Below are 19,959 nucleotides of genomic sequence, written 5' to 3'. Positions count from 1 at the left end.
TTCCAGTTGTTGTAGATGTCTTGTGAGGTACATACCAAAAGGGATGTTGTACTCTATAATAGTGATGAATAGAGGGGAACAATGACCACTTTTTTCCTGGATGCGAAACCTTTTGTGATGAGGTGTGCCACGTAGAAGGATTTCCTGACTACTGTGGCGATGTGATTATCAAAGGAGAGATTACTGTCCACCTGTGTCGCAAGGTCTCTTATCACACTTTCAGTGTTAAGTAGACTACCACCTATGTGGTAGTTCATGGGTACAGAGTTTTTACCAAAGAGGATGACAGTGCACTTTTTGACAATGAGCTTGAGGCCATGGCTTTGACACCAGGCATCTGTCTCAGTGAGGCCCTTTTGTAGGATGTCCACATCATTAGGAGTTTTGATTACAGCTCCTAGTTTGCAGTCATCTGCGAACTTTGTTAACCAAAGACCTTCTGTGTTAGCCTGTATTTCAGAGAAGTAGATACCAAACAGGAGAGGACCTAGAACTGAAGCCTGTGGTACTACACTTGTCACTGTTCTGAAGTTGGATTTAAAGTCTGCTACTTTCACAGTGTGGGTTCTGTCAGTGATCCAGTTGGCAACCCATCTTAGACATAGGGATTTATACCTAGTTTAGTGAGTCTATCTATAATTCCAGAGTGGGGGATGGTGTCAAAATCTTGGCGAGATCTAGATAGGCTGGGTGAACCACCTTACCCTCAGCTACAGCTTTGGTGACCGCTTCAAAGAAATCTATCAGGTTTAGGAGACATGATCTGTCTTTTACAAACCCGAACTGGGTAGGGTCCAGTGTCTGAGTGTTGCCATTGAGATTCTTGACATAGCTATAGAATGCTTTGTGGTTGTCTTTAGAATCAGTGGCGATTTTGTTTTCATAACTAGCTTTGGAGGATTTTATGAGGGATTTCAGCTTTTAATGAGGCTGACCAAGGAGTTCCTCCAATCATGGGATTTTACTCTTTTTTTGCAACAGTTTCTTTCTTCTGTTGTAAAGTTTGTTTATAGCAGGGCACCACCAGATTGGCTTCCTTTTTTTGGAGGATTGCATCTTGGTTCTGTTAGGGATTGCACAATTCATGCACTCGTGTAAGTGCTTATAAAGTGCAATTGTACAGGATTCATCAGTCATACCTGTATTGTCCGTCAGCATGGGTGTCATGAAGTTTGCCACTTCTGTCTTAAGAAGCGTGAAATTGGCTTTGGAGAAATTTTTTACGGTGGTTTCCCTAATGAGAGGTGGGGGTGGGATGTGGATGTCTAGGGTGATTTGCTTGTGATCGGATCTGACCAAAGAGGAATTGACCTGTGGTGTGGAACACCGGTTGCCCATGTTGATAATGGCCAGGTCTAGGATATTGCTGCCCCTGGTGGGGGTGTGGATAAGTTGATCCAAGGCATTGGAATTTATGAATTCCAGAAAACGTTGAGCACAAGAGTTGGTACAGGAGTAGTTTTCGCAGTTAATGGTGGGGTAGTTGAAATCATCCATTATTAGGGTGTTAGGTTGTACCCTAATATTTCCAGCATATCAAGAAATGTGGAGTGGGAATCCTGGGGCATGGTGGGGGATCTGTAGCAAGCTACAATTTGGATTGCAGTCTTGCCCAGAGTTAGTTGCACTTGGATAATCTCGGATGTATTATGCTGAGCAACTAGCCTGGACATGTGGATATCCTTTATGAGTATGGACATGCCTCCGCCTTTAGTGCTTTGGTCCAGGTTGGGTGGCCGAAAGGTGTGGTATGAATTATAGCCTGGTAATGCAGAGGTGCTCTCTGGAGCCTTGAACCAGGTCTCTGTCACTGCACAGATGTCGATGTTCTCCATTTTATGGAGTGCCTCGAGTGAGTGCATTTTGAGGTTTAGACTTCTAGCAGTAAGTAGCATTACCCTCAGATTAATGCCTACTTTATCTGTTTCAAACCCTCAATAACTCCATTTCTTCTCAGAAAGCATCATCTCTTTCTCACTCAGTCAGGACCCCATTAGATTCAGGTGAGAGTCATGACATAATTTATTTCTCAGAGGTCTAGTGCACTGAAGAAAGTATGTTTTAATCCATGCATGAATCAGTCAGACGGCTTTTAGCTCACTTGAGCCTGTATGTTACTGAGCACCACATGTAAGTCTGCTGTATAGAAACGTAAGCAAATGAGCACCAAAACTTGCATAGTGGTAGATGAATGACTCAGAGTGCATAATGTGCCATATCTTGCTCCAGACACACTTTTCAGAAAATCAGGTGACTAAACTTGATTTTTGTAGTGTACGGCTATGTCAAGTGCAGAATTACATTGGAGGTGCACTGTTATGTGTATGAAACAGTTAACAGCATGCCCTGTCACTTACAGGTCTCTCTTTCTTTGACTTTTTTCTCTTCCATTTGTGTGCTACATATGCAGACTTTATATCCACAATGTGTCCAGATGTCCAGTTGCTGCAGTTCCACATCATGACTACTAAGATGATTGTAATAAATCGCCATTACAATAAAAAAATATATGTCTGCAAGTGTCATCAGAAAGTCCATGTAATATATCATAACTGACCTGATTAACTGTGATATTATAATCATATCAGGCTTGCCCAACTCAGTTTGGTTTTGTCAAGGGTAGATCCTGCCTAATGCATCTGATTAACTTCTCTGAAAGGGTAACACAGGGTGTTGACAGTGGTCATACTTTCCACACACCGTGTGTCAACCTGGCCAAGGCTGTTGATACCATTTCTCATGTTAGCATAATCAGCAAGCTAAACATACTTCAACTAGATCCTTAAGTAATAAGATGGATAGCAAACTGGCTAAAAGACACAACCCACACAGAGCGGGTAGCAGTGCTTCCTCAAAGTCTATGAAGTCAACCACTGTTGCTCTGCCACTCAGTACAGGTGCTTCCTTTGTCTGGCATCTCCTTTTTGGATTTCCAGATCACAAACCAAGATCACTAGCTAATCAAGTCTGCAAGTAACTGCAGGCTGAAGTCATTCTCAAGTCCCCCTCTGACACCCAGGCCCTCCTGCACACACTTACACTTACTAATACCTGGTGTACAAATCGACTTAAATCGAATGCAAAAATATGATAACCACACTGAAGAAAAGTAATCTTTTACCACACACCAGAAGGCCAGTAAATCCACAGGAACCACAGGGAAATTGCACAAACCACATCAGGCTTTTTTTCTTTTCCTTGTTTAATTAAAAAGTAGCAACAAACAGAGAGTTTTTCAGCAATATGAAACCAACCAGATCCTCTAGCGCCTCAGCTTCCACAGCCTTTTCAGAGTATATTTCATCAACAGAACACATAATTATTTTATATTAAAAGAAAGACACACACCCCAACTTTTCAATTATACATTAATACATCATAAAGACACACTATAAAAGACTTTTCCAATTACATTACTTATTTAGACCTTTAGGGCATAAAGTATTATATTTTAAAATAAAAGTAGATTCTTTTTGTCTTAATTTATAGTTCAACCCTTCTGATGTTAAAAAAACCTTCCTTACATTGTTCTAATATTGTTGCCTGCAGTCCCTCAGGATCCCCTTTATGGTAATTAAAAAAATGTTCTGCTAACCAGCCTACCTTTTCTTATCTCTCTTACATGCTCTTTGAGTCTGGTTGAAAAATTTCTCTTACTCTCACCTGCATAGTATTTATTACAAGGGCATCTAAGCCCATACACTATCCCTTCACTATTACAGGTGAAGTAACCCTGTTCCTGGAACCTTTTACCATTAATCTCTGGAAAGGTTTTCACAATAAATTGGCAAAGAATACAGTTTGCACAAGGAAATGTGCCCTTTCCCAATGAAGCTTGAAAATTCACATTCAAAGGTCTCTCAAAGGTTCCATGTACCAGTAGATCCCTTATACGTCTCCCATTCCTATATGTAAATTTTAACCTCAAGTCCTTTGCTACTTGTTCTTCTTTTTTCAAGATTTCCCAGTAATATTTTACTATACTTTCTAGTTTGACAGAGACGGGAGTATATTTAGATATAAAATAAATATATGTTTTCTCTCCTCATTTTTACCATAATATTTTTTTATTTTAATTAATATTATTCCCCTCACTAACCATCATTACCTTCTTTATGCCTTCCTTAATTTGTTCTGCGTCATATCCTCTCTTATAGAACATATTTATTGCCTTTTCTATTTCAATATCTCTGTCCTCAGTATTATTACATATTCTTTTTACCCTCATAAACTCCCCATATGGAATCGACTTAATAGTATGGGGAAGATGGCAAATAGTGCCAAATAATATATGATCTTGTTTTTCAAATATTCTATAAACTTTAGTTCTAATCTTTCCCTTATAACTACCTTCCAATGTAATATCTAGAAAATTAACCACAGATCCTTTCTGTAACCCATCAAAATGTATATCCAACCTGTTCTTCTCTAGGCTCATTATAAATTCCTCCACCTTTTCAAAGGCCCCTTTAAATATAAAAATAAGGTCTTCTATAAATCTATAGTGTCTAAGCACATTGTTTCTATAAAAATCATTATGCTACATGTATAAATTTTCAAAGTTAACCATAAAGAGAGTCACATACATGGGGGTAAATGCTGCCCCCATCACTGTGCCCTAGATCTGTTTATACAACATACCATCAAATTCAAAAATATTATTTTCTAAACAAAACAGGGTTAATTCCTTGATATATTCAGTTCTAGGGCTACTACCTAGAAAAAATTCTAAGGCTTCCACCCCCAAGGTATACTTAATATTTGTATAAAGGCTAACTACATCAATTACAATAAGGTACACATCTTTCTCCCACCTGACCTCTTCATCTGGTGAATGCAAAAATATGTAGTATTTTCACATTTGGTAGACCTTCTTTCCTCCCAGTTTATAGCACATACACTAGCCCACTTCAAAATGAGACTGTAGCTAGAGACCTTGGAACATGGGTTGATGATTGCCTGCCCTTTGATCATTATGTTCATAGGTTCATAGGTTCATAGGTCCATACTAGGCTATCTGCCCAAGGGCATTTATAAGCCTAGCCCAGAGTTTTGTGGCTTTCGCCACCCCTTTAGTTTGAAGGAAACTATGCCCATTATTTTGCTGTGCCTCTGTCAAGCAGTGACACTGAGGTAATCCCTGGGGTATATCTGTGATCTCCCATCCATTGGTCAAGATTTCTTTTGAACAAGGCCAGCGAGGTGCTCTGCCTCACATGTACCGGGATTTTGTTCCACAGCATAGGGAGTCTCTGGGTGATGAATCTGTCCCTCCAGCATGTCCTATTAATAACCGTGTCAAGGTTTAAGTCTCCCGCCCTTGTAGTTCTGAGGGATCTAGATTTTTTGAGGTGAAGCGTGTTCATCAAATCTGGGTTTGACATGGCCTTGTATGTCAGGCACAGGTCACCTCTGAGTAAGCGACTGAATAGAGCTGGAGTTCTTTCAATCGGGCAGCATAAGACATATTTTTGAGACCCTTTATCCTTTTGGTGAGGAACTTTTGGGGCCTTTCCAGCTGCTGCAGGTGTCGGGTCAGATACATTCCGAATGGGGCATTGTACTCAATCAATGGTCTGATGAGTGATGAGTACAGGGGGATGATGACCTCCCTTGATCTAGATGTGAATCCCTTCATGATCAGGTGGGCAATGTAAAGGTCTTCCTAACTACTTTAGCAACGTGAGTGTCAAACGAAAGGTTACTGTCAACCTGGGTCCCCAGATCCCTGATAACCTCTTCTGTGCTTAGTGGATTGTCACCTATATGGTAGCTAGGGGTGACCTTGTTTTTCCCGAAGGGTATGACTATGCATTTCTTGGCGTTTAACTTTAGGCCATGGCTCTGGCACCAGTTATCCATTTCTGTGAGACCCTTCTGAAGGATATCTGTGTCAGATGTGTTCTCGACTATGGCGCCCAGTTTGCAGTCATCTGCAAACTTTGTCAGCCATAACCCTCCTGTGTTTGCTTGTACTTCTGAAAAGTAGATTCCGAACAAGAGTGGGCCCAGAACTGAGCCCTGTGGGACACCACTTGTGACAGGCTTTGAGTCTGACATGGCGCCAGCAACTCTGACCCTGTGGGTTCTGTCACTTAGCCAGTTTGCAACCCATCTTGTGATGTATGGGTTTACATTTAAGCTGATGAGTTTTTCAATGATACCTGAGTGGGGTATTGTGTCGAAAGCCTTTGCCAGGTCGAGGTAGGCTGTATGGACTGCCTTTCCCTCATCAATGGCCTTGGTGACTGTTTCAAAAGTCAACCAAGTTTAAAAGGCATGATCTGCCTTTCACAAAGCCAAACTGGGTTGGATCCAAAGTCTGCAAGTTCCCTATGTCTTTATTTACGAGTTCCATTATGATCCTCTCCATAGCTTTGCAGATCAGGCTTGTCAAGCTGATGGGACGGTAATTTCCAGGGTCGGTGGAGGCACTGCCTTTGTGAAGTGGGACCACAGTTGCCGTGTGCCACTCCTTGGGTACGTATCCTGAGGTGAGGCTAAGATTAAACAGCTGTCCTAACTGCGGGTTTAATTCCTCATTGAGTTCGTGGAGCACACAGCCGGGGACACCATCCGGTCCCATGGATGCTGTGTTTTTCGCCTTGGAGAGAGCAGTTCTCACCTGGGCGTTAGAGATGTTTGGGGGGCTACAATCCTCTGGTATAGATATCTCTCCTTTTGGGGGGGAGGGGGGGAGAAGTTTGCACCGAACCTGTCAGCCAGTATGTTGGCAATGTCTGTAGGTTCAGTAATTTTCACATCATTTTGAGCTAATTCTGAGCATATCTGGGAGTTTCTGAGATAGCAGTCAGGAAATAATTCTAGCTAGCACAGTTAACTGCAAAAGTAATATCATTAAGATCTAAAGAAGTTATTGCCCCCTAATATTCTGTATTGATTAGGCGAAAAATTGAACAACAATAAACCCTTTGGGATGTATCTCACTAAACATATCAAATAACTGGAAAGACCCCGAAGGTTCCTAACTTAAAAGATTACTTGTATAAATGCCCTAATCTATCAGAAAAGACTAGAAACATTGTTCCTTTATCCAGCGTCTGACAGACTCCAGAAGGTGATCTATACTTTGTCTTCTGTGGCATTGGAAGGTTAGAGATGGGGGTCACAGCATTCAATATCATATGAGTCTGATGTTGACTTTTTCAGGACTGGGATCATCAAGGCCATCTTTAAAGCAGACGGAAAGGCCATAGTACTCAAAGAAGAGGAAGAAATAATTTTAGTAACTTAGAGGAACCAACACATACAGACTGTCAAGATTCATTCTTTTTTTGGCATGGGTCCAAGCTGTAGGTAGCAGATCACATGCATGAAACAAGATGCCGGTTCACTGCAATTATTAAGCTGAAGCTCAAACCAGAACCAAGTCAGAATCTCCCCTCAAGCACTGCAGTCTCCTGCTAGGCTTTTTATAGAGGTCAAAACTGATCTTATTGATGTCAGCTTAGCTGCAAAGAACTGAGTTGCAAACTCACATTTCCCTGAGGAAATCACTCAATAGATGGACAAACAGGCCATATTACTAAGGTGTCCAACACCTGAGAAAGCATGACTTAGATGCAGCAGAGACCTATGTAGATATGAATGCTGCATATTTTTACAGATGTTTGCTTCACAGACAGCACAGTTCTCATAATGACTATGCCTGGTATCAAAAGGGCCAGTGTAACTTCATTTATGCTCAGGGCTCTGAGGTAGTCTCCAGACAGTACAGCTCCTTTTCAAATTAAGGTTCATATGAGAGAAGGTCAGTGGAGTGTACACAGGACTGGGCAAGCTGATCCAGTGAGTGTCTTACAACCTTATTGTAGTCTACAAGCAAATCCTCTGGGCTACCTGTAATGAGCATCGAAAGGAACCCCTTAAAACTAGAAGCAAAGAGATCAACACATACAGTGTGAAACTGTCTGCATTCCACCAATTCATGATTTATGGGCCTGTAATTTGGGTAAAACAGTTGTCATGGGTTTCCTAGCTCCTCAGTCCATCCAAAAAAACTTGCCTGATCCTGCCAAACAGAAACAAATGATTGCTCAAGACTGCAGCACAGTGTGTTACTCCAAGGTATTCTCCATTCTTCAATGATGTGTGACAATGGAGGTTTATATATATATATATATATATATATATATATATATATATATATATCCATATATGGGTCTACTTCATAACAATGAAATTTCATAAAGTTGAATTTCATAACACTGAGACTAAAACATCTAAATCCCAAACAATTGAAAACCCAAAGCATTGAAAATTCACCACATTGAAAGTGTGCTTCATAACATAGAAAACTACACTGCATATGTAAATAACATCCTCTCCACCTATAACAACACCTAACTAAAAAACACACTTTCTACTACATTTCTGCAGGGGGGCAAGCCCCCCTGCACCCCCTATGTGGGGGAAACGTAGTAGAAAGTATGTTTATTAGTTAGGTGTTGTTGTAGGTGGAGGTGATATTATTTAATTGTGCAATGTAGTTTTCAATGTTATGAAGCACACTTTCAATGTTCTGAGTTTTCAATGTTTTGGGTTTTCAGTGTTTTGAATTTTCGATGTTATGAAATTTCAATGTTATAATGTAGACCCATATATATATATATATATATATATGTATATATAAATATATATATATATATATATATATATCTATATATATATATATATACACATATAAATATATATATATATATATATACACATAAATATATAAAACATTTTATATATATATATATATTTATATATAATAGTTACGCACAGACACACACACACACACACACACACACACACACACATATATATATATATATATATATATATATATATATATATATATATATATTTGAGTTCACAGGAGTATGATTATAGGTGGGTGGGGACTTGTCTTCCCTGCTTCAAAAAAACTTATTTTGAACTGTATCATCAGGTGAAGGTTACTTTCCCATTTTGATGAGTTCTGATTGCTATGGCGAGTTTTCTGGTGATCACATATTGATCTTACAAAATGTGACTAGGTAATACAGCTGCATACTGAATAAGCTGATGTCTCTTCTAAGAGACAGGTTCTACCACCATGTCTGAGGTGGATGACCATGATGAAACAAAATGTTAACAGTAGGTCCAAAATGATGGGGAACAGAAATGTGATGCCCTCAGTATCTCCACCACTGTATATTTTGAATGTTCCTCTTTTTAAGGAACAGTACCCTTGTTTTGCTCCTTAAAATGTGTCTGTTCTACACTGATAGGTGTTGTCCCACATGCATCATTACAATGTTAAGCAGATACCCATGGTAAACAGTAAGGACTCATATTCAGAATTAAGTCATAAAAACAGGTAAACAATAAGAAAGTGTACAATTCCAGTAACAAAGCATTCTGTATGCATACGTGCAACCTATTTGAACTATCCAATGGGCTTCCTAGCTAATGACAGAGCAAATTGTTCCAGATTTTATTTAAATGTTTTACCTCTTGAAATGCACTAAACTGCGGTGGTGGTTCTGCCGTAGCGTTGTCGCCTCACAGTAAGACGTTGTCCTGTTCGATTCTCAGCTAGAGCATCTTCTGTGTGGAGACATGCATGAATGGGTGTACCTTCATTAAAGGTTGTGCATCAGGGCCGGCAACTCAGCATGTAAAAATCTACTGCCAATCATTAGCAGACCGGAGGTCCGCTGTGGCGACCCCTAACTGGGAAAAGCCGAAAGGCGCAACAACAACCTCTTGAAATGCACTGTTCTACATTTGGGTGATGAAATGTTGAGATGCATGCATTTCATACTCTGTGGAAACTGAGATGCATGCATGTCATATTTTAAGTGCTGTATTCTGGCAGTTCTATAATACAACTTCTTTGTTAGAGAATATGTCTTCATGGCATGCGCATGACCTACATACTGTGCAACAAAACACGTTCATTGCCCAAGTTCGTAGCTATTAGTGACAAGGCACCATTCACATTGTGACTCTGTGCTTTGTGCATCCTCAAACTTGAGAGTATGTTCTGTATAAGCACAACACATTTAGATGGCCAGTACAAAGTCAGCCATCATCAGCATGATTGTTAAAATGTCCCACAGCATCTAATATAACATTCACATTTGTGAATATGCAGTTATATACTTATGTATGCCCACCTGGCAACCTTGAAAGTTATCCACATATGTTCTGTATATGCATGGCATGCACTACTCACCACTGCTGTAACTGTGCTTTTGTATCACTGTTTGTTAAAGCATAGTTATGATTCCTGTGCCTGTCTTATTAAATAGACAATAATGGAAGCTCCAGTGGACACAGAACCTAATGAAATTCTCATAAGGATGGCACATTGATTCCATAACAAGGTGTTAAATTAGCCTTTCTCTCTGAGTTAGGTACCATACTATGAAGGAACAGATATACCCCATTCATAGTAGAGTAACTGGGATCATAACATATAGCAAGGACTGTTTTTCCCATGTTCCATCTGCAGCTTGGTGGACCTGTTGCGTAGCCATACCTTTGCCACTTACTGGTTTTAGTGTTGCATTTTCACTACATAAAGTATATTTCTGGAGAGATGTTGTTACATGTGCGAGGCACAGTAATGACACAAGACTGATGTAACCAGTAGTACCTTCCATACCTGTACAGGTTCATTGGTTCATATGTAGGTACTAGGCTATCTGCCTGAGGGCATTTATAAGCCTAGCCAGAGTGTGTTGGCTTTCACCACCCCATTGATTAATTAACTGAGCCTCTGTCAAGCAGAGCCAATGAAGTGATCCCATGGGTGTATTTTCTGTTACCCATCCACTCGTCAAGGTTTCTCTTGAAGAGTGTTAGTGAGGGGCTCTGCCTGATACAATTTGGAATTTTGTTCCAAAGCATGGGGAGTCTCTGTGACAGGAATCTATCCCTCCAGCATGTTCTATTTATTGTCGTGGTGAGGTTTAGCTCACTAGAGTGCATGGCTTGCAGTGACTTGTATTTCTTCAGGTGGAGCATGTCCATCAATTCTGATTTGGACATGGCTTTGTAAGTCAGGCAGAGATCACCTCTGAGTAAGTGACATGCCACTGAGTACAGCCAGAGTTTTTTTTCAGTCGGGCTGCATAGGACATATGTTTCAGGCCAGTAATCCTCTTGGTGAGGTACTTTTGTGGTCTTTCCAGCTGTTGGAAGTGTCTTGTGAGGTACATCCCAAATGGGGCATTGTACTCTATGATGGGTCTAATGAGTGACGAATAGAGGGGCACTATAACCTCTTTATTTCTAGATGCGAACCCTTTAGTAATTAGATGGGCCACATAGAAGGATTTCCTAACTACTTTGGCAATATGATTCTGAAAGGAGAGATTACTATCTACCTGGGTCTCCAGATCTCTTATTACCTCTTCTGTATTAAGGGGTTTGCTGTATGTCAACGTTCAGCATACTGCATAGCTTTGTATGTGATTAGAATCTCTGTCATTCGTTTATTGAAGGGTGTTCCAGCTCTACAGACCTTTCTTAAGTCCCATCCTAACTCCAGGTCAGTACAGAGTGACCTACAATATATATATATATATATATATATATATATATATATATATATATATATATATATGTAGTCTATATCACGCTATCGAATGGACTAAATAGCAAATGCTATTTAGTCAATCCAATACTGTCGAAATGGCAAAATAGCGAAGTCACGGAACATCAAATTTCTTCGCAGGGAAAAAATTTGGTGGGCCGTCTTCGGGACTTTGCCATTTCCTCCACTATGGTGCGATGTCAAAAGTGGTATATTTTTAGTAGGGGTGGTGTGGGGGACAAAGCCCCCCCACTGAAAATTGTGTTTACGTTTTTTTTTTTTTTTTTTTTTTTACGGAGCAGTGAATTTTTTCCCTGGGAAAAAATTTGCTGTTACATTTATTCGATATTTTGTTGTTTCGATATTATCAGTACGATAAAATAGCGGTCACTATTTACATCATATGATAATATGATATGGACGCTATATATATATATATATATATATATATATATATATATATATATATATATATATATATATATATATATATATATTTACACACACACACACACACACACACACACACGTATATTATTCATGGGACTCTGCACTGTAATATAAAATAATGAAGTCTGTTCCGTATCTCACACACAAAATTTTAAGTTCCATACTGAAAAAACTACTAGTCTACAAGGAAGAATATGAGCTTGGATTCTCTCTTTAATAAGTCATATATGTAGTTGGGTGCAGGGATTACTTTAAGTATTTCCTCTTGTGTAAAATGTATTACAATATGCCATTTTCTCAGTGCAGTAATGCTTTTTGTCAGGGCCACTTGTCTGGCAGTTAGTGCAGAGTATTAAAGCTCTGACTTATTAATTAGCTGCTTCCTGTGCCAGAGGTGTGGGGTTTGACTCTTTCCATCTCCAGTTACATGCTATGTGACCTTGAGCAAGTCACTTAACTGGACAGGGCTTTGGGGAAATTGGAAATCTGGGCTAGGTTTCATAATGTTTTTCTGGACTGCATGCCTAACAACTAACTATGAATTAAGGTACCCTTTGTTAAGGAAACCTAAAACTTTCAAGGAGTGAGAGATACTTTGTCTCATCACACTACTAAGCATTCTGGAATTCCCCAGTGCTGTTTCCTTTGCTGGAAATTCTTGCATTTACACATGAGCTTAAACAGGGTGAAGAATAAATATGAAAACATTTTCTTACTCAAACCAAATCTGGCTATTGCAGTTGCATGAGTTGAGTTAAAGAAAATATTACAAATAACATAGTATTTGTTATGAAACAGTAGACAAACTAAAACCATGAATGTTGAATACATTTGTATTGAAGTTGGTAAAGTAAATCTTTTTGGTGGGTGATCTTTTAATAAAATAGGAATTAGAGTTCCCCATTACAATAAAAAAAATATTTAAATTGTGTAGGATGTTTTTAATACACTGGTGCATGGAAAAATGTTTGGCTTCATGATCACAGAAAATTATAAAAAATGTATTGCATGGAAATGGACTCCCAACAACTGTGCATAAGAAAATCAGTATCTTAAGAGTCATGTGCATGATAAACTATTGTATGATTTTAATAGCTGGAGCTATAACAGGTTAATAAGTTTTTGTGACTGAGAAAGTTGCTGTGTTTTAAAAGAAATACCTCAGGAATAATAAATACACAAACTGAACATGAGTGTTTCCCTTCCATTTTTGAAATACCATAAAAAATAACTACCGTCACTTAATGTTTTCATTTATTTGTTAGTCTTTTAACTTTATAGTGTTTCACTTCTACTGTGGTCTTTTTGTAACCTCAGTCCTTGATTATCGCTGGCACGGGACATCTTTGGGAACGTCTTTGTGAATTATATAGCTGTCTGTACCAGTAGGCTTGTTTCCCTCACAAGATAAAGTCAGTGGCCAGGGCAGGCAATGTATGTTTCTTTCAATGCTCACATCCAAATCAGAAGACAGTTTCTGGTTTTCCAGCATGGTTTGCATATTAGAGGCACAGTTTGAATATTTCTATATTTTGGGCTACACAAACCTGATTGTGATAGCCTGTTATTGTCAACCTTATTTGTTGCTAGTTATTTTGAGTCTATATTAAATCAGTGAACGCTTAAAAAAGAGAACTCTGATTTATCGACCCCATGTAAGTGAAAGCTTACAATCCTGAACACTTAGAACAGCGATTTTTTTCCCTGGGAAAAAAATCGCTGTTCCAAAAATGAAAAAAAAAAACTTTAAAACATTACATAAAGTGGGGGGCTTCGCCCACCCCCTACTTAAATATACCAACTCCGAGATCGCACTACAGTGACGAAAACTGCAAAATAACGAAGGTGGCCAAGCGATTTCTTTCCCACGGAAAGAATTCACTCATATGCCATTTTGGTATTTCGCTGTTTCCTGCTTTCAAATTAGATCAAGACACATTCGAAAGAACGCATCTTCGATCATATAATAGGGAACCGTTATTTTAGGGCACTGCACTCTGGTTCATTGCTGGGGACATAATTTGGATGAAAACAAAATAATTTTCTCATGAATCATGCATTCACAGAAGTATTTTCTGACCTCAGAGCCACTTGACTGGTTTCCAAGGCTGACTTTCAAGCCACAAAACACTGGTCTGCCACAGTACACGGAGCTATCAGACTAAAAGTGCCACAAGCTCCATAGCTAAAGAACTGCAGTAATATCTGCAACTAGTTTTTTTCTTTTTTCTTTTTCTGTTTTTCAGAACAGACTTTTTAATATTTCTTAAGTCTTTTCTGATATTTCAGCATTCATATTTCTCATTCCTCTACTGATTATACCAGCCCTTTTAAGTTAACTGAAGAAGTCGTAACTCATTGCTTCCAATGATGATATAGCTATCTGCTTCTGTACATTTCTGCATCTAGAGGTTTATTTATTTATTTATTTAATTTGCATAAAATTCCATCACACTATGCCAAGGTAGGATTTAAAAATTCCTATATACATTATGATCATCACTAAAATGGCTTACTTAGTTACTTAGAACAGAGACAGCAATGACAAAGCCAAATCTAACAGTTAAAATGTTATTTGTACAGGAAAAAATGCTATATAACTTTGTCAGTTCTCATTTATTTATAAGTTGTCCAAGAAAGGCCAGAAAGAAACAAAAAAAGAAAGAGAGAAATATAAAGCCTTCTCATACACATTCACACACACAAACACACACACACACACACACACACACACACACACACACACACACACACACACACACACACACACACACGTAGCATACATAGTTTAACATCATTCCCATTTATAACTGTCATCTCCATTATACTCCAGATACGGCTGAACAGTTTGAGGCATTGCATTCAATTTGTTGTCAGATAATAGACTCCCTGTGACACCCAATAACATTTATCACAAGGCACATTAAATGAAAAGCCAGAGAGGGAATAAAATGATTGTTAGCCTCTGGTAGAAGAAGAAGACCGAACAAGGGAAAAGCAAGCTAAAAAATAGGTAAAAAATATATTTTTTTTTTTTGTAGAAAGCTAGAATTTACTGTTTTAATGTTGTTGTTTATTAGTTTTTTTGCTTCTGGTTATTAATATGGTGAACTATTTCCTAGGAATCTTTAGGAGTTCCTGTGACGTTGATGTCCGCTGGTTTCCGTTTGACATCCAGAGATGTAAGCTGAAGTTCGGTTCATGGACATATGATGGCTGGCTGTTGGACCTGCAAATGATAGACTCTGATACATCAGGGTACATGCTGAATGGGGAATGGGATCTCCTAGGTAGGCAAAAAGGAACAAAACATTTCTGAATGATTGGGTAAATTGTGTTGATTATACATTCCCATCGAATTGTGCACTTTGACAGACAAAAGACCAAGTTGTCCCACTAGACTTTCCATTACTGTGCATATACTACAGAAGCTGCAGAGCCTTCTTAGCTCAGCAAATGTTTTTCTAACAGGAAATGTATTCCTAACACCTGGCGCCCTTAGAAATGCTGTTCCTGCATTCTCTATCATCATATTATAAAAGATACATTGCTGAAATATCTTAAAACCTTCCCCTCTCTTGACCTCAGGCTGTGACCTGTTGTACTTATTTATATATTTTTGCTAGTGAAATGTGCTACTTTCTTGTCTTATTTATTTATTTGTTTGTTTGTCTGTTATATCTGATGGTGAACTATTCTAAAAATGGACCAGTTTCAGTGACAGTTATTGGAAACTTCTGCCACGTATCCCTCTCCCATTTTTTTTCCTGCAGTGGTAACAAAGTGAGTGATTTATTCTCCCCTATAATTTTCTTAAGTAGGTTTTATAGGCTTACTTGTGTTGCAGATTTTGCACCATTTTTACTGCTTACAGCCAGTCTTTCTCAATCTGTCTAACTCCTTGGGAAGGTGGTATCTGTGGACTTGAGAGCAGATGCATTTTTACCAAATGTTTGTAATAACAACTTCCAGCTGCATGCATATTAACATACGTGTCTGGTATAGATAAGTCTATTTGCATATCTAGTGCCCCTAAACATGCAGGTACCTATTACATGGTTCACCACCCTTATTTTCTAGTCCACATCCTCTTGAACCTCTCCATGAATTGTTGGCAAAGAATTATATATTCATACCAACCTTCCTGTGAAGAGCTATTCATCCTAAACCTGACCTATCCAGCTGTCATACCCTTTCCTCTTATTTTGCTTGTTTTTCTCCCATCATGTTTGTTTTTAGTTCTCTTAATTGTTCCAGGAAATACACATACAATACCTTAATATTTTTCACATTCTTCAGCTTTCCCTCCATGGTTACTCTCTTTAATCATTGCATACTTCCCACCTGGGTGATGTTTTTCTTAAGGTATACTCATCAGAACTAATCCCTTTATAGCAATCATGGCTTAATCAGTGATCTATAGAGGGTCATAAATAAATCTGTATTCATTGAATCCTTGTCCATTGGTACAGCCAAGCATCTTCTAGCTTTTGTGACAGACTTCTTCCATTGCCTTGAGTACATAATTCATTGGGTTATGAATACTGATATTACAGTCCTTCTCTTTCACCACTCTTTGTAATTTGAATCTCAAAAACTTTTGTTTAATATTGTATTTCCAATTCCTCTTCACCTCTGCAAGTAACATCATATTGCACTTGCACCAAAATCAGGCTAATATATGCATATAAAGTTTTGAGACCATACTGCTAACTGGAACTATATTCTGTAATCAACACTATAATCTTGTGTTTTTATTAAAGAGGTTTGCTTAATTCCTCAGGTCCAGATTATATTAGCAGCAGAAAATTTGAACATCACTGGGTCCAGAATAAACCTTTGGACTATGCTGCTTGTCACCTCTCTGACTATCTTGAAGTTAATGCAAGCTCCATGTTGTGCTTTATCCTGGACCAAACAATAGTGAGTAACATTGATGGACTGTCAAGGAATAAAGTATGACTGTAAAGCAGGATTACTGTAGCTGGTCGAGAGTGTTTATCTGATAAAACTGCAATCCTGGCAGGCAGTTCCTTAAGAAATTATAGTGACATTTTATGTAAACCTAAGATTGTATGCACTGTGGCAACTCAACAGCACAGATATTTTATTTATTGATATATATTTTTTTAATTTATTTAACCTTTGGTAACCAGGAAAGTCCAGTTGAGCCAATAGTCCATTTTCAGTGGATGTCCATGGAGAAAAACTCCACAACAGATTCAAAAACATTTAAATAGTAGCTGATGAGTAACTATATACAAGGGGAGAAAAACCATGCAACAGATTAAATATTTTACAACGAGTTCGGTAGAAAGGCTCCACAAACATTCATAAATACATTTTACAGTAGCTGATAAGTAATTATATACAAGGGGAGAAAAGCTTCACAACAGATAAAAATATTTAGAGTAGATTGTGTTGAACCTAATATACAGGGGAACAAGTGTCCCAACAATAGATTGAAATGTATTTACAGAATATTGCTAGTAGAAATTGTAGTCAATGATACAATATGTACTTCAAGTAGCAAGACACGTTTTAGAAGCAGATAGCATATGTCAAGTAAAGTAATATAAAGTTATTCAAAGTATCGACTATATTTCTAATAATATGAGGAGGTGAGAAATAATACTGTATTCTGGAGCCAAAATAGATGGTGTAATAGAATGATATAGGAAGGAGTAAGGTGCAGGAGGGAGAATTATGGAAGTAGAGATAAAGAGAGAGACTCAGCACAGCTCCTCGTGGTGTCCTGCTGAGTTCTACAAACAGCAACGAGTGGAAGAGTGACTTTCCATGATTTATAAGTATGTTTTTGGCTACTTATTTCCGACTGCTTTTTCTCACCGAAAAGCGAGTTTCTATAACTAAATAAGCTCTGCAAAGTTGATTTACTGCATTACTGTTTGTTTTCCTGAACTTTTTTGCACTTTTAAAGTTTGTTTTTGCTTAAATTAACTGGTAGGATACGCACTCAAGTGTGCTAGCCGATTTAAAGCATTTATTGTTGTTACTGTATTTATTTTCTGCTTTGTAAAAAAAAAAAAAAAACAAACAAAAAAATATCCTTGTTTCCCGCCTTTACTGAACTAGAATAGTCCAGTCTTCAGGTATTGCTGATCTCTAGGCTGTGTCATAGTTCCTGTGTTGCCCATATCCTTGTTTGGATAGGAGGAAGCTTCTTTGTTCACCAGTGGGAGTGGGGAGCTCTGAGCAGCCTATCTGTCCCTAAAGGAGTGGTTCCAGCCCAGTAACTTGTAGCTTATTGGCCGTTTTGGGCCATTTCCTAGCTCTTTCTAACCCCCTGCTATAAAGCCCACTTTAGCAAGCTTTTGCGCTTGTAATTGACTCAGCACAGCTCCTCGTGGTGTCCTGCAGAGTTCTACAAGCAGCAGCGAGTGGAAGAGTAACTTTCCATTGATTTATAAGTATGTTTTTGGTTACTTATTTCCGACTGCTTTTTCTCACCGAAAAGTGAGTTTCTATAACTAAATAAGCTCTGCAAAGTTGATTTACTGCATTACTGTTTGTTTTCCTGAACTTTTTTGCACTTTTAAAGTTTGTTTTTGCTTAAATTAACTGGTAGGCTACACACTCAAGTGTGCTAGCCGATTTAAAGCATTTATTGTTGTTACTGTATTTATTTTCTGCTTTGTAAGAAAAAAAAAAAAAACAAACAAAAAAAATCCTTGTTTCCCGCCTTTACTGAACTAGAATAGTCCAGTCTTCAGGTATTGCTGATCTCTGGGCTGTGTCATAGTTCCTGTGTTGCCCATATACTTGTTTGGATAGGAGGAAGCTTCTTTGCTCACCAGTGGGAGTGAGGAGCTCTGAGCAGCCTATCTGTCCCTAAGGGAGTGGTTCCAGCCCAGTAACTTGTAGCTTATTGGCTGTTTTGGGCCATTTCCTAGCTCTTTCTAACCCCCTGCTATAAAGCCCACTTTAGCGTGCTTTTGCTCTTGTAATTGACTCAGCACAGCTCCTTGTGGTGTCCTGCAGAGTTCTACAAGCAGCAGCGAGTGGAAGAGTGACTTTCCATTGATTTATAAGTATTTTTTGGCTACTTATTTCCGACTGCTTTTTCTCACCGAAAAGCGAGTTTCTATAACTAAATAAGCTCTGCAAAGTTGATTTACTGCATTACTGTTTGTTTTCCTGAACTTTTTTGCACTTTTAAAGTTTGTTTTTGCTTAAATTAACTGGTAGGCTACACACTCAAGTGCGCTAGACTATTTAAAGCATTTACTGTTGTTACTGTATCTATTTTCTGCTTTGTAAGAAAAAAAAATCAAACAAAAAATATCCTTGTTTCCCACATTTACTGAACTAGAATATTCCAGTCTTCAGGTATTGCTGATCTCTAGGCTGTGTCATAGTTCCTGTGATGCCCATATCCTTGTTTGGATAGGAGGAAGCTTCTTTGTTCACCAGTGGGAGTGGGGAGCTCTGAGCAGCCTATCCGTCCCTAAAGGAGTGGTTTCAGCCCAGTAACTTGTAGCTTATTGGCTGTTTTGGGCCATTTCCTAGCTCTTTCTAACCCCCTGCTATAAAGCCCACTTTAGCGTACTTTTGCGCTTGTAATTGACTCAGCACAGCTCCTTGTGGTGTCCTGCAGAGTTCTACAAGCAGCAGCGAGTGGAAGAGTGACTTTCCATTGATTTATAAGTATTTTTTTGGCTACTTATTTCCGACTGCTTTTTCTCACCAAAAAGCAAGTTTCTATAACTAAATAAGCTCTGCAAAGTTAATTTACTGCATTACTGTTTGTTTTCCTGAACTTTTTTGCACTTTTAAAGTTTGTTTTTGCTTAAATTAACTGGTAGGCTACACACTCAAGTGCGCTAGACGATTTAAAGCATTTACTGTTGTTACTGTATCTATTTTCTGCTTTGTAAGAAAAAAAAAACAAACAA

The 19,959-nt window shown here is 38.5% G+C and overlaps 1 protein-coding gene across 1 annotated transcript in view; it reads left to right on the top strand.

The window, feature by feature from the left end:
* Positions 1–19,959, top strand: part of LOC122808851 (neuronal acetylcholine receptor subunit alpha-7-like) — a 706,379-nt gene that overhangs the window by 412,404 nt on the left and 274,016 nt on the right. The window contains exon 6 of the mRNA XM_044079948.1: positions 15,166–15,333. Coding sequence (XP_043935883.1) covers positions 15,166–15,333 — 168 coding nt within the window. The remainder of the gene's footprint in view (positions 1–15,165; positions 15,334–19,959) is intronic.

The sequence above is a fragment of the Protopterus annectens genome, chromosome 8.part0 (genome assembly GCF_019279795.1).
Source record: "Protopterus annectens isolate FY-2018-M chromosome 8.part0, PAN1.0, whole genome shotgun sequence".
In the NCBI taxonomy this organism is placed as follows: domain Eukaryota; kingdom Metazoa; phylum Chordata; order Ceratodontiformes; family Protopteridae; genus Protopterus; species Protopterus annectens.
This window is presented reverse-complemented; position numbering and strand designations above follow the sequence as displayed.